The 16,473-nt window shown below is 36.8% G+C and overlaps 2 protein-coding genes across 2 annotated transcripts; one reads left to right on the top strand and one right to left on the bottom strand.

Annotated features, from left to right (window-relative positions):
- Positions 1 to 1,671: 1,671 nt before the first annotated feature.
- LOC113309848 (glucan endo-1,3-beta-glucosidase-like) lies at positions 1,672 to 4,350 on the top strand. The gene is made up of 3 exons (XM_026558369.1): positions 1,672 to 2,767; positions 3,652 to 3,946; positions 4,074 to 4,350. Exons 1-3 carry the CDS (start codon positions 1,709 to 1,711, stop codon positions 4,094 to 4,096), a joined length of 1,377 nt encoding a protein of 458 aa, XP_026414154.1. The 5' UTR covers positions 1,672 to 1,708; the 3' UTR covers positions 4,097 to 4,350.
- Positions 4,351 to 5,133: 783 nt separating this feature from the next.
- LOC113312708 lies at positions 5,134 to 6,293 on the bottom strand. Its single transcript, XM_026561444.1, has 2 exons — positions 5,834 to 6,293; positions 5,134 to 5,714 (listed from the first exon to the last, which is right to left on the bottom strand). Exons 1-2 carry the CDS (start codon positions 6,291 to 6,293, stop codon positions 5,134 to 5,136), a joined length of 1,041 nt encoding a protein of 346 aa, XP_026417229.1.
- Between the last annotated feature and the right edge of the window lie 10,180 nt (positions 6,294 to 16,473).

Genomic DNA, 16,473 nt, shown 5'->3' with positions numbered 1-16,473 from the left:
TCATAATTAGAGCACTGTAATATAAGGACTTCTCAGAGTCTTGTAGTGTGCATATACTGATATGCTTCCCAAACCCTGCTTCTGCATTCCAAGTGTAAGGAGTATTGACTTGTTGCAAAGTAGTGTCTGCTTCCTCAGGTAACAGGGAGAAGTTGTTCAAGATATGATCCTGCATAGCATGTATTCTATTATGAGTGCACAAATGTTGCTTAATCCTGAGAGTAGTAACTCCCACATTAGGCTTAGTTATTTTGAATGTAAAATCACATCTAGCTTTCCAAATATACCAACAAGTGGTGCCATAAATGATGCAGTCAGAGCTAGTGTTTCCAGGGTGGAACCAGGAATTCAATCAGTCAATAAAGATGGTATTGTTATCAAAGAGAGTATGGGAGGAGCCAAGAATTTCCTGCCACACCAAAGTAGCAGCAAGAAAATTTAGGAACAAGTGAGATATGGTTTCTTCTTCCCCACTATTGCAAACAGTGCATATAGGATTGATGTAATGAAGTATGCTAGTTGTTTTGGCATTAGTGGGAAGAATTCCATGAGCACATTTCCAGATAAAGATTTTGATGACTGGAGCCACTTCCATGTTCCAAATGGCTTCCCAGTTGCCAGTTAGAGTATCATTTCTGTAGAGGTGACCAATTTTTGCCTTGTACAACTCCTTGACAGAGAACACTCCTGAGTCATTGAGATTTCATATTATTCTGTCTTCTTCATTTGGGTGTGTCTGCAGTGTGACAAGCACAGCAGTCTCCTCCATGCTGAAGAGGGTACAGACTTGAACTTCATCCCAAGTTCCATCTGGAAGAAGCAGAGAGTCTAGCTTTTCAATGTACTGTGGGCAGTTCTGGGGTTTTGGTAGTCTTGAGTTGGTATTTGGAATCCATATATCTTCCCATATTTTGATCTTTCTACCATTACCAATCCTACAAGAGCAGTGTTGTTGTATGTTACTTATGCCTTCCAGAATTCCTTTCCATATCCATGAATCTCCATCCTTTGATTTTGTATCCATGCTAAGAACATTTCTGCCTAAGAGATATTTGACATCTATGAGTTTGTACCATAGGGAATCCTTATCCTGCTCAAGTCTCCATCCAATTTTTATTATCATAGAGTTGTTGATAGTTCAATATTCATGAATCCTAGACCTCTCATTTCTTTTGGCTTGCACACTGCTGTCCAGGCTTTAGGGTAATAACCAGGAGATTTTTCTATATTCTTTTCCCAGAAGAAATCTCTTTGAAGATTGTTGATGTCTTTGCAGGTTTTCTTAGGAACCTTAAAACAATTCATTTGGTAAATACAAGCTGAGGATGTCACAGATTTGGTAAATACAAGGATTTTTTTTTCTTTTCGATACACGATCAATATGGGTTTCATGCACTTTTCGCTGCAAAATATTTAGGCCCATGCAGCCGCACGGGCGCAATAACTAGTTATTATTACATCATCACAAAACCTTGCATCACCCGAGACTTACCTATATATGCAAAATGGTGTTGCCAGATAGGCTAACTTACCAAGAAAAAGAAAAATGAAAAACAAGAACCGTGAAGAATAAAAGCCTCGTTTATTAATGGTCCACTTTCCCATCAATTTCGCCCATCCATTTCCCATTCTCTCACATCCGTTGAGCTCCTCTATATATACTCAAATCTCTTTCTCTGTACCTCTTCACCCTCATTCACACGATAGCATGGCTAATTCCGCTGCCAAGTTAACACCTATTCTCTTCATCTCCCTCCTCTTATTTCTCTCGCAGACATTCACCATCGTTTTCTCAATAGGTGTTAACTATGGCACTCTTGCGAACAATCTTCCACCACCAACCCAAGTTGCATCATTCCTCAAAACCAAAACCACCATTGACAGTGTCAAAATCTTCGATACAAATCCAGATATGTTGAGAGCTTTTGCTAATACTGGTATTTCCGTTACCGTTACTGTTGGTAATGGAGATATCCCATCACTTTCGCAACTCCAGAATTCACGTAACTGGGTCAATGCTAACATTGCCCCATTTCATCCACAAACCCGAATCAATCGAATCGTGGTTGGTAATGAAATCATGGCAACAGCAGATAAAAATCTGATTAGTAAACTCGTTCCATCTATGAGATCTCTTCATCAAGCTCTTAAACTCGCTGGTATTAACGATATTCAAGTTACCACACCTCACTCACTCGGTATTTTATCATCTTCAGATCCACCGAGTTCTGGTCGATTCAGACGTGGTTATGACCGAGTCATTTTTGCTCCAATGCTTCAATTTCTTCGTGAAACGAAATCACCTTTCATGGTTAACCCTTATCCATATTTTGGTTACTCGCCCAGAGATAACAATTACGCGCTTTTTAAACGTAACCGGGGAAAACAGGATAAAGTTACAGGGAAAACGTATTTTAATATGTTTGATGCTCAATTAGACGCGGTTTACACGGCAATGAGTAAATTAGGATACGGGGATGTGGATATTGTTATCGGTGAAACGGGTTGGCCATCCATTGGTGATCCGAATCAACCTTATGTTAATATGGAGAATGCTATTTCATTTAACTGGAACTTGATCAGGCATGTTGGTTCTGGTGTTGGGACTCCATTGATGCCGAAAAGGAAGTTTGAGACATATATTTTCTCATTGTTCAATGAGAATCTTAAGCCTGGTCCTACTGTGGAGAAAAATTGGGGTCTGTTTCATCCAGATTTAACACCAGTTTATGAAGTTGGCATCATGCGAGGTAGACATGTTAGACATGTAAGTACTTTCCTCTTCTTATTTTATTTTAGTTTTATGTTGTCGTGGAATATCGTAATTTTAATTGCTTGTGATATTAGATGAGTGATTCTGTTTGTCTGTCGGGCTGTCCTCTACCTTTGATTGTGCTTTGGGTTCTTGGGTTTTTGCATTGAACCCTGCTTACACCCACATCCACCGAGAAATTTTATTAGGAACATTTGCCGTGTGAATGGGTGGTGGATTCTACTGTCGGACAATATCGAAGGGTAAGAATTCCACCGCGGCCATTCTTTGTGTATGCCTATGATTGTGGCCTGAATTGTGACATTGACCGTCCCTAGATTTGTCTTTGGTTTTCTAATTTAGTGGGCGGCAAATAAAGACACAGAAGGCGAGTGAAACACGGTTTCCTGTTGCAGCGTGTCGGAATCATTATCTTCTGGGGCTATACGCATTTCCTACGCTGTGCTTTCAAAATGAGTTGCTTTTATTTTACTTTTTTAGTGTATGAGTTACATCCGTGGGACTCTCGCTGTCATATTTAGATTAATTAATGATACACTTGTCCACAGTTTCTCATGAGTCTTAAGCATTGTTGTTTCTTTATTGACTGGCAAGTGCAAAAGTGTGAGAAGTAGATGCTCGTGACTTTTATCGACTCAAATCCATAATTACTAGTAGAAAATATAGAGTTAGCAGCTAAATTATTGGTTTTTAATTATTCCCTCCGTTCAAAATAGTAGGTTGATATCATGTGTGAATTTTACGTGAAACCAGTCTATTTTTTCGACGCGGAGATGGAAATAATTTTGTTTGTGTTTATTTTTTTAATGGAGCTTTTATTTATGTTTAGCTTCTTGATGGGGTATGTAAAGTTGTTAATTTGTGGTGGTTTAATACAGGCCCCAGGACAAGGTTCCAGCCCTGCTACACCTACACCAGCATTACCTGCCGGTAAGCAGTGGTGTGTACCAACTCAAACAGCCACTGATGCCCAACTCCAAGCAAACATCAACTACGTGTGTAGCCAAGGAACTGTGGATTGCAAGCCTATACAAGCAGGTGGGGCTTGCTTCAATCCGAACTCGCTCAAGGCTCACGCTGTTTACGCAATGAATGCCTACTATCAAAAATCTGGCCGCCATGCCTTCAATTGTGACTTCAGCAAAACTGGTGTCATCACTTCGGCCGATCCAAGTGAGTAATTTTCATGCATTTTTTTGTAAATTTCTTATTTAGAATATCGTTGTTTTGTAATGGTTTTTATCGTCCTGATGATTGGACTCAGTTAACTTACTATTTTCTCTTTATGTTGTTGTTGCAGGTCATGATACTTGTAAAATGTAGATGAGGATGTTGCAACAAAAATACTTCTCGAACTAAATTAATAGATCAAGAAATGGGGAATCGCCCAAATCCTACACGCCTCAACATGTTTAAGTTTACTTCTAGGTCCGTTTCTTCCGACTAAAAACATTGGATCTCCCTAATTATTAGGAAGAATTAGTTTGAAATATCAGAGAGGGAAAGGATAGAGGCTTTTGTAACTCTTTCATCCCCAATCAATATATTATTATTTAATAGATATATCTTCTTATTTACATTTCTAACTGCAATTTAAGAGCTGTCTACAGCATAGCTAGGGAGTTGCATTTTGTATGCAATATGTCTATATGGCTTGGTAAGCCCATGGCCATATCTGTGTTTCAGTTTGGAACGTCCGTAGGTTGAATTAGAAGGATAGGTAGTTGTTTCGTGGCATACAGGCATTGTTTCGTGGCACCTAAACAGCCAAAAGATGAGCACCTATCTTACATATTCGACAAACAAAAATAAATAAAAATGAATGTACATTTAAAGTTCTTAAGTGCGATCCCTTATCCCAGCAAGTTCTTCTTCATCCGCAGACTGAATATTGGAGACTGTTATTGGTGCTGGAAACTTAATCTTTCTGAATTACGTAACCAATGGCATAATTGCTGCTGGTTAAGTTCTAAACTCGTAACCTTGTCGATTTGTTCGATCACACTGACCGTGTCAAAAGCATTCGTTTTTAAAAATCATGGCTGCTATTTGAAAGTAGACCACTCAAGGGGTCGCACTAAAAGATCATTATCGATCAAAACAAGCAGCCTTGTGTATCCGTGTTCAAACGGCCCTAATCCAACCGCCATCTTTCATAGAGGAGATGGGAGAAAACAGAGAACTCAGCCCTCTTAAGTGTGGGGGTTGACATCCTCAAATAGTCTACAGATAATTGATAAATGATTTCTGAGGGTGCAGAACTATCCCAAATATTAGTTACTCTATCCACTCCAACCATCTTAGATAGGATATCGGCTACTTTATTTCTCTCTTTAGGAACATAATATAGTTTCCAAGAGCTAAGAACTGAAGAAATAAAACTCTCTAATATCAAGAACAAAATGATGCAGGCTCCGGTCAATGGAACCATTGTCTTTGTTGACAGCATCTACAATTACTTTGGCATCCATCTTGAAGTGTACTTTCTCCATCCGTAGCTCCTTAACCCATTGAACAGCTTCCCACAACCCCATACACTCAGCCTGCTTCGCGCTTCTGATTCCTCTTGAGTGGATGCACCTTGTTGCTTGATGGGTACCTGCAAAATTCCTTATGATTAGTCCTATACCTCCTGAAATATTAGTTGAATCAAAAGAATCATCACAATTTATAGTTAAGGAGTCTATAGAGGGAGGAATCCAGTGAACATTCTGACGATTCACTCTGTGAGAAGGAGATGGCATGATGATATTTCTAGCTGCATGTTCTTCAATCAGCATATTACATCTCTGGATGATTTTCTCTAGACTTGAATTACTCTGCTGGAACACCTTATCACATCTTTCTGTCCATATACTCCAAGCAATGATGTCTCTCTTTACTATTTCGAATTCAGATATTGTACCATTGAACAAACTATCAAACCAGCTGCATATCCAGTCTGATAGGGAAATAACATTATTAGTTGTCCATCCAGTAATATAAAACCAAACTACTCTCGAAAAACTGCAGTTCATAATGAGATGAGAAGCAGATTCTGTGTTTTGACTGCAAAAGGACAAGAATCATCCGAGCCAACAATTCCAGGACCAAGAGCTTCTTTTGTAGCTAGAAGATCAGAAATGGCTTTCCATAAGAATTGTCGAATTCTGGGGAGAGTAGGTAACTTCCACATATTATTGTAGATCTTCCTCATTCTATCTCCAACCAGCTGAATAAGATTAAGCTCTTCATACATCTTACGGTAACACGACTTGACTGAAAATTTACCATTCTTCTCTAATAACCAGACCAGCTTATCTTTATGATTCATATGAATGGGAATATGAAGTATTAGATTAACTATATCTGAATCAAATAAGTCACTAGGAAGAGAAATACTCCATTCCAAAGAATCTGCAGTGAATAACTGATGAACATGAGTGTAATTTTGATGAGAATTGCACCCTTTTTTTTTGCTGTGGAGGCGATTGAGACTCAAGTATCCAACGGTTCTTCCATATGAGAATAGTTTCTCCATTTCCCAAATACCAGCAATTGTGTCCTTTGATAAACTGCAGCTTAGAGCTTGTACTACGCCAAGACCGTGTAGTTCTCTTTCAAATTAAAAGGTTCACCATCTGGATAATATTTAGCCTGAAGAGATCTAGCCATTATTGAAGTTTCATCCGTACATAGTTTTCAAGATGACTTAGCCAGCAAGGCTTTGTTGAAAGTCCGCATATCACGAAAACTAAGACCACCTTTTGCCTTAGGATGACAAGATCTTTTCCAAGTTACAATTTTCCAGCCTCTATTAGACTTTTTATTTCTCCAAAACGCTTGTTGAGAGGAATTCATTTTCTTAATTGTACCATCTGGAAGTTTGAAACTTTGCATATGGTGAATAGGGATAGAGTTTGTAACATTTTTGATCATCACAGACCTAGCAGCTTCAGACATGTTGCTCGCATTCCATTTAGAGAACCGATTATCCATTCTCTCTTGTAAGATTTTATGAAAAGGCGAGGGTACCCAAATATACCTCAAGCTAAAACTTTTCCTACCTATAAGTCCTTTCCCCGAAAGTGATTGTATATACGAGACAATGCAACTAATCGGTTCACACTTCGTGTAATCGTCTATGGATACAAATCGAGACAATACAACAACGAAGTATGTTTACTTGATAAAAAGGTTCGGACTTAACCAAACACAATAGGATTGCTTATCAAGTAAATAGGAAATAACATTTGTGTAATTTACTTTAATTATAATAAAACAATTATAATGCGGAAATTTAAAGTAAATGACACAGCAAGATTTTGTTAACGAGGAAACCGCAAATGCAGAAAAACCCCGGGACCTTGTCCAGAATTTAATACTCTCAGAATTAAGCCGCTACACAAAATTAAACCAACTTTGTATAGTTGAGACCAATCAACTAAACCTATAGTTTACCTAGTTCCGTCTGTATTCCCACACCTCCAACTTATGAATAAGTCACGTACTTGGAACAATTCCTTTGGTTCGTATTCCAAATAATAAAGGAACAACAAATTTGTTTGGTATCAACTCTCTTCAACCAAGTGATGTGAGTTCGACAAAGGCTCTTCTGTTTATCTCAAATAAACTCCTTCGTCAGGTTCTTATATCAATCTTATTCTCAACTACCGAAGTGATTGTTAAGATTTTGCAATCAGTACTTTTAATCACAAAGAATTTTATTGATGTCGATCTACACAACTAATCAATCCAATCTACCACAAGGATAAATCGATTATAGTTGGATCCTCTTATACCGAAACAAGTATTGTGCACACCAAAGATTATGAACCCCAAATCAGAAATCTGCAATATCTTCTTTGTCTTCAAATCTTCTTAGATCTTCAATAAACACCTGCACACAACAACTTGAATCTCTTGTGATCAATCACGCACAGAACGGAGTCTGTTAAAAATGGATTATCATAAGATCGTCTTTAGCACTAACAACAGTCTAAAGATCCCTGTCAAAACTTCGATCTAGTTTGAGTGAATCTTATATCAGGAGAGAAGATTCTCAAGCATAAACAAACTAGGTGCAATCAAAGTTCAACCACCATTAGTCAATCAAATCAATCGAAAACACAAGATAAATCGCAATTATCTAGTTTCCCACCAACGACACTAATAGAGATTCTCAATCCCAAATAAGACTTTAAACTGGGTGGTCATAAGAGATTTCGCCTAATTAGGTTACTCTCCTCTCCGAATAGGCGGCTACACCAGTAATAACACAACCGAGGAAGTTTGCTGTCACGAAGGATTAGTTTGCTAGAAATGCAAACTTCAAGTATTTATAGACAAGGAAGTTTGGACACCAAGGAATTTCCAAAACCGAAAATATTCTCAAGATATGCAATATAATTCCAAATTCGGTTTCCATAATTCCTGGAAATGCTCTGTCCAAAATAATGACCGAAAATCTTTTTAGAAAATCTCAACTAGTAAATGTACATTACTAATTCTTATTTTCCTAAAATAAAATTAACAACCTTAAATAAAATATTCTTAACTTATTTATATTTCGATCCTGGGATTTTCTTCCATTAGCTATTAAGGAATAACTTTGAACAATTAAAGATAAACATTATTGTACGTGTTTAAAGTATGTCGACATCCTTACTTTGTAAGTCCTCTTTCATACTTACAACCTTGAAACCGATTTGCCACACTTCCTAACAAGTTTAGAATTGGTTCATCTGACTTTCGAGAACTATGTGATTGATCAAGAACACTCAATCACAAATCATGGGTTTAACGGTTCTACCAAAAAAAAATTAGGTTATACCTCCATGTGAGTATTGTGCATAATCACACTAGCTTTCGAAAATTCGGTTGACTAGGTACTAGGATCGGTTCCCCACATATATATGGTATCTAACTTATATGTGTTGCACATGTCCATAGGATCGGTCCCCCTTTGCCTAAAAACGTGTTGCACATGTCCATAGGATCGGTTCCCCTTTCTGCTACAAACTTGTTGTACCTCATACAAGGATCGATTCCCCTTTGTGATGTGTTGCACCTCTTACTATGATCGGTTCCCCTTTACCCAGATTCGGTCCTACACAAACACAAACTCGATCATACCATCTCATGTGATTACTTAAGATCGGTTTCACTAATAAAAGTCATACCAATACATAAGTCAGGCCTTTGTGAATAGTTTTACCAAGAACACAAACAAGTTGTGAGCGGTTATACTAAATCACACACATTGGATGTTCATGAGATATGCAATGAATAACAATCCCAATAACGCCTGGCGATTTCCTTTTCGATTCATAACCAAGTTTATGAACTTACTTCCTTAAAAGACATGTAAAAACATTGTTTCCTAGGATGAAATCCTCACCTCATACCCATACATAATCAAATAGCATTTAAACGATTATGTTGATGTCTTATCTACAAAGTTTAATGGTTAAGCAATAAACTTCATATTGTATTCCTTAATACTATGTCTATCTAGAGTGTTCATGTTTCGCAGTTTTGTTTTCAATATGCAGGACTTGAAGGATACGTTAGGGAATGAAACAGTTCAAGTCAAATATCATTAACCTCAAGTGGAAGGATGATGTTGTCGTTGTAGCTTATTACTTATTCACTTCTTCAAGTCTTCGCAATACTTGTAATGTCATATCCTAATACTTTCAAGCTAACCTATACGAAGTTGACTCTAGTACATAATCAAGCGACTCTTAAAATGATTTTTGATTCACTAAAATATGACAACCAAACTTGACATACCAACGCTTGGTGGGTTGAACCGAGCTATGCTCTAAAAATCTCCCCCCTTGTCAATTTTAGTGACAAAACTTTTACAATCATATGGATAAACAAATTACAAGAATTCATTACACATACGCTTGATTCCCGAATTCAACAGCACAATAACCTGCATACATTCAACCCTTAAATGCCGCTGTTGACATTATAATAACAAAGCTAATACTCCCCCTAAAGGTGAGATAGGTAGATTTCATCAATCCGCACGACTTTGTTATACCAATTAATATGATATGCTACTCCCCCTTAGTCTATGCTTTCACTCTTTCGTTGGATAAACGTTTAAGCACAATTGTTTTTTTTCTTAGTGATGCCAATCAATATAAAATAAATACCAGTATCACTTGTTTACTCTATATATTTATCTCCCTTTTTGTCACAAAATGACAAAGAAACGAAAAATAAAGGACAACACGAAAAGAATCTTATAAATCTCAAAATAGACTTGTAATCTATAGAGTTAAGCACGAGGATTCCACACACCATTTTCGATAACCAATATCAAAACCGAAACTACAAAGTAATTTGTTTGATATGTTATCAAGGAAATAATTGCTCGAAGCAATTTTCCCAATTTCGTTTAGCAAACCAAAAATTAACTAAGCACCTTAGTTCCTTTTTTTAAACAGATTGTACAAATACAATCGCTTCATTTGATAAGACCAAAATAAAGATAACTCTATTTTTCTCATCAGGTTCTAATTATCCATATAACTTAGACCTTTAAATTTTAAACAAGACAAGTACTAGGTTAGTTAACTAGCATTTCTTGTTAAGGCATTCGATTAGACTTGAATAACTTAAACCTCCGCTTTGACAAGTTTAACTAAGATAAACTTAGCTTCTCTTATCCGGAATAGAATTGGACTAAACAATCCATCCCGTAAACCTTTTCTTTCGTTGAGCCATAAATAATTCATACAAACTAAATAAATCAACTTGTATAATTATTTACCTCAACCGGAAGCAATTGAATCAACATAGACATTAAAACACCATAATTGCACCGAAATTTTGTAAGCCTAAACAATTGATACCACACAATAAAGCAAGATAACAATAGTTTTTCTTAACCGGAACCAATTGAATCACACACACATCCATACACACATCATGGAATAAAATATCAATTGTACCGAAATTTTGTTAAGCAAAAGCAAAATATATATGAAATAAAATCAGGCTTTTCTTAAACAGGAAAACATTGTTACCTCAAATTTCACATCCACTTCTCCAATATGTTTGCATCTTCTTTCAGGGAGAATTGATATCGAAATATCATTATGTTGTCATCCTTATGCAAAACAAAAGAATAACAACAACCAACCTTTACCAGAGAAAGGTTGAAAACCGGTTTTTAACTATTGCAAGTAAAAGTTGAAAACCATCGAAACACATATGCTTTTATGCTAAACCAAAGCCGATTCAACATATTGTGATTTTTCACACATTGAAAGATATTACCGTGTTGCATGAGCATGTGTTACCTCGCAAGTAGTGCTAACTTTAAAGTCTTCATCCAGATGTTAAATACCAAAAAATGGCTAATTACCTTTCAAATCATATATCAATAGTCGAAACAATTGTGGATCCACAAAACCAAATAAAGCGAGCATGAATACGAGACAACAACATTGATTCAGAAAAATGAACAGACGAAGCACATCCTCATCTAAGGTTTCTGTCAAGACAACTAGGTTTATCTGTGGTGCCCAATTGGGCTTCATATTAGTGTCTCGATAAAAAGATTCTTCCGAACTATGGGTTTCTAATTACTGGATTTCCTCCTGGACAGTATCAGGAGGATCAGATTATTGAGTCGGAAGAGACTCAAGTAATACCTCAGGTACACTAGGCTCGATTCCCAAGTTAGGGACTTCTAATGGGGATACTTTACTAATACGACCCCCAACTTAGGGTAGTTAGTATTTTCAGACAAACCTCTAACTATTGCTTGAATTTCCGGATCCTCAGAATCTTTAAAATACTCAGCTTTTTTTATATCACTACCCCCAAACTTAGGGTCATCATTACTCTCCGTGAGACCTATCACTATGGCTTGAATTTCAGGGTCCGTAGAATCTTTAAAATACTCGAGAGCTTCTTCTAGTTCTACAGTTGGGTCACCTATCTGACTTAAGAAAATTTTCTCATCAAATCCATTAATAGAATCACCCATTAAATTGTCGTCCCAATTATCCTGAACTAAACTGCTAATCCTATTCACTTCCTCTAAGTCATCAGAAGGTTGTCTAGTAACATTGAATACATTTAGTTTAATGGTCATATTTCCAAAGGATATATTCAGAAGTCCAGTCCTACAGTTGATGACGACGTTAGTTGTGGCTAGAAATGGACGACTTAAAATCACCGGTATTTGAGCACTGGGATCCTGAACATGTTGGGTGTCTAGAACAATGAAATCAACTGGATAAAGAAACTTATCAACCTCAATTAGAACATCCTCTATGACACCACGAGATACTTTGACAGACCTATCAGCTAACTGTAGGGTCATTTTAGTCAGTTTTAACTTACCAAGACCTAGCTGGTTGTAAACATGATACGGGAGTAAGTTAAAACTGGCTCCTAAGTCAAGCAATGCCTTATCAACTAAATGATTACCTATCACACAAGATATAGTGGGGCATCCAGGGTCTTTATACTTAGGGATTGTTTGGTTCAGAAGGATTGAACTTACCTGACCAGTTAAATGGGTTTTCTTATTGAAATTTAGCTTACGCTTTCGTGTACAAAGATCCTTAAGAAACTTGGCATAAGCAGGCATTTTCCTAATTACTTCTAATAATGGGATGTTAATATTCACCTTCTTAGATATTTCCATTATTTCGTTGAACGTCGACTCTCTCTTTGTTGGAGCTAACAACTGTGGATATGGGGCTCTAGGCATAAGTTCGGACCTATCAGGAACCGCATTGGCATCACTAGAAACTTTGTTAGTCTCTTCAGCTAGCGACTCCTCATGGGAACTAGAAGGTCGATCCACAGTATGTCCATTATTAGGTTTGGATACCTTGTTGTCTACCGTTTTTCCGCTCCTAGTAGTGATAGAATTCGCTTGATTGTATGTTTTATCTCCATTGGGATTAAGATTGGTTTTACTAGGAAACTTTTCACCTTCTCTCTCACTTAGAATCTGAGTTATTTGACATATTTGAAGTTCTAACTTAGCAACAGTCTTGGCATTAGTTTGAAAACTAAAGCTATTTGAGCTATTTTTCTCAATTTCTTTTTGAAAACTAAAATGTCTCGTTGCTAACATTTCCTGGGTATTTATTAACGTACCAAAATATTCCTCTAAGCGAATCATTCTATTCTCGAGAGGGTTTTGAGAGTAAGTTGGCTCTAATGGGTTCTTAGAATAACTATACCCTGGTGGATCTTGGAAATTACTACGCTGACCTTGATTTTGACCCTGGGACCATGATAAATTCGGGTGTTTTTTCCAACCGAGATTGTATATCTTTGAATATGGATCAAAGTTTTGACGGTTATCAAATCTGGAGTTATTATAAATAGCATGGGCTTGCTCTTCACTAATTTGTCCTTCCCAAAATGAGTTATTGAGTTCTATTCCACAACTAGAGAGTTGAGAGTTTTTAATCCTATCATCAGTTTCAACAAAAGACTTATGTTTAGACTGACTCAATTCCAAAACTTCCAACCGTCTAGATATGGCAGCTAACTTAGCATCCGACTCAAAGCTTGAGTCTACCATATTGGTACTGTTTTTATTTACCAAAAGTCTTTTAGGGGGTTCTACACATGATTCCCATTGTTGGGATTTGTCAGCTACTTCTTCTAAAAAGGAATATGCTTGATCATTAGTTTTATTCAAGAACCCACCAGCACATAATGACTCAACCATGGGTTTGGTCGAGTAGTCTAACCAGTCATAAAGAATCTGTACCAGTTTTATTTTCTCAAACCCATGATGGGGACACTGAGCCAAGAGATCATTGAATCTTTTTAAAAACCTATAAAGAAACTTTCCTTCTTGTTTCATACTGGCACTAATTTTCTACCTAACAGACGCGGTTTTATGTTTTGGGTGAAACTTTTGGAAGAAAGCAACAGTAAGTTCATCCCTTGTTGTTATGGACTCTAATGGTAACTTATGAAACCATGATTTAGCTTTATCTTTTAAAGAAAAAGGGAACAATATAAGTTTAAAATTTTCTTCACCAAGGTCTTTAATCCTAATTGTTCCACAAATTTCTTCAAAATCCCTTACATTAAAGTACGGGTTCTCATCATCTCTCCCTAAGAATACAGGGATCATCTAAATAATAGCGGGTTTTAACTCATAATTTTCCGTAGTGGAAGGTAACCTTTTGCACGATGGTCGGTTGGACCTAGTTGAGTACATATAATCTCTCACAGTTGTCATTGTTGACACTATAGGAGTACTAAGGATACTTTGCTCACCGTGAGAAGAACGTCCAAAAATAGGGCTCTCTAGATTAAGGTAATCAAGATTCTTGTTTCCTAAAATAACTTTTAGGTTTCTCATGCATAAACCAACCTAGAGCATCTCTCTTACGTTCTGGCATACAAGAATCGGCAAAAACTATGCACATGGAAATGTTGGGATAACTAATTTAGGTAAGCTTGGGTTACCACAACAAAATATACCCTAAGGTACGAGGCTAAGGTTTGTGGAATTTCATCTGGTAACTCCCATAAGGCCCAAGACATGGGTTCAGCTTACTAATCCACGAGTTTTCCTAAACTCGGTAGTATGAAGAGGATGCAACTGGTGTGTGCACGTGTTTTTTTTTAATAAATAAAATATTAATAAAAATAAACAAAAAATAAAGAAAATTACAAGTCCAAAAAAAGAAATAAAGAAACTAATAAAAATAAAAGTCAAAAAATAATATCTTCGGTTTTCTCCTTTTTTGGCAAGTTTGAGTTTCCACCTTTAGCTTCGAGTCAATCCTGCACAACAAAAACAAAAATACCAAAGACGTAAAATAGAACAAAAAATAATAAAAATAAAAATACTACTAAGAACGAAAACCTGAAAAATAACAATAAAACAAAACCTAAAAACTAAATCTGAATACAAGTCCGCGTCGGCGGCGCCAAAAATTGGTGTTGTTGTGATAGTGGTAAAAAGATGTTCGATTCTCAGACTTATAAAGATTTGATTCTAGATTTAAATTTTAATGCTAATAACAAAGAAAACTAAATTGAAAGTGATACCATGGTTTTAGAAATAACCAAGATTTTGGATTCTACTACTACTCACGATTGAATGATAAGGATTTTAAAACTCTAATCGACGTTTAAGTCCTCTTTTTATCTTAACTCACTAAAAATCAGAAAAATTCTCAAATATTGCTTGTAAACCTTAAGCATAGATTATCAATAGATTTAACAAAGCATTACCTATCAAATTGAATGACAAACAATTAGGAAAATCATGCAAATAATTTAAAACTCTGCAGAAGCAGTGATTAAGTGAATTATATAATAAAACTAGAGAAAATAAATTGCAGGTAGCCAAGTCGTGGCGCGGGGTACGACCTAGTTGGCATAGCCATGGGACGATGAAGCGCTTGGCTATGTTGGTCCATGGATGTGACCACGAACTTTGGTGGGACGGGACTGGTGGCCACCGCCACGAACATTGGTTTAACGGGGGAAACTGGTGGCCATGGCCATGGACTTTGGTTTGTGTCCACGACCACGAACCTGACTATGAGACACGACCATATTGGCCTTCTATGAAGCGCGACCAGGTCATCCTGGCTATATGGCGCGTCCATGTTGTCCTAGCTATGGGATGCGACCAGGTAAGCCTGGCTATGTGGCGCGACCATATTGGCCTGACTATGTGGCGCGACCATGCTAATTTGTCAACTCATCTTCACTATTTGGCCTGGCATCTTGGCCATGGCCAAGTGTAGTTGGCGTTGACACTTTGTTTGTAGTATACAGAACATATTCAAAGAATTCAGTCGTTGAAGTTGTAGTATACATAACATATTCAAGGAATTCAGTCGTGGAAGTTCTGCGACTCGAAGTGATGTTCAATGTAATTTCATACTAAAGATTATGCTTATGATACTACTCTTATTCAGAATGGCATAGTAGCATATTCGGAACATTTATAATTTATACCATCAGTCTACTGATCAATACATGATAATTCGTTTAGCCGTGCATAAGATAATGATAGTTCAGCCGAGTGAAGCTCTAAAATCTTGCAAGCATATCTAAGGCCAGTGTGACCAGTAACTGAATACGCATTCTCAATTCTATTACGGAATATGATGTAGAAGTAGAATCTATAATTCTATGCCGGGTCAGAAATCCATGCATATTTATTTCATATTTCCGCAGCTGGGCAGAAGCATTATCACAATTTTTCCCTTGTCGGAAAAACACCATCAACACTTTGATATAAGAATTCAAATATTTTTCATTCAATTTGAGTGAAAGACTGTAAATTTTCCCCGCCTCTCTGGCACTCTCTTTTATGATTTTTTTTTTTTTTGCCATTTTAGCTGAGCGTGGTATAAGGTTTTTAAATCGTGAATCGTTTTAAAAGTTTGAGAATCGAATCATATGTTAAATCGCGAATCCTAAATTCATGGTTGATTTTTAAATCGTCTAAAAGTATTATCGAACCAAGGAAGATGGTCTTATATTTTGATCTTTGATGTAAAATTAATATAAATATAAAATATATTGAATGTGAACAAGCAACAACTAAGCTGGTACAACGGTAGTGGGTTCACTCAACAGCATGCAACGACCAGGTTTTAAGAGAGAAACGATTCACATTCACGATTTGAAGAGATTTCGAAAATTTCCAACTGAATCGTACGATTTTAAAAATTATGGCCGGTGTTCTT

The sequence above is a fragment of the Papaver somniferum genome, chromosome 9 (assembly GCF_003573695.1).
Source record: "Papaver somniferum cultivar HN1 chromosome 9, ASM357369v1, whole genome shotgun sequence".
Lineage (NCBI taxonomy): Eukaryota > Viridiplantae > Streptophyta > Magnoliopsida > Ranunculales > Papaveraceae > Papaver > Papaver somniferum.
The sequence above is the reverse complement of the archived record's forward strand: the minus strand, read 5'-3'. Positions and strand labels throughout refer to the sequence as shown.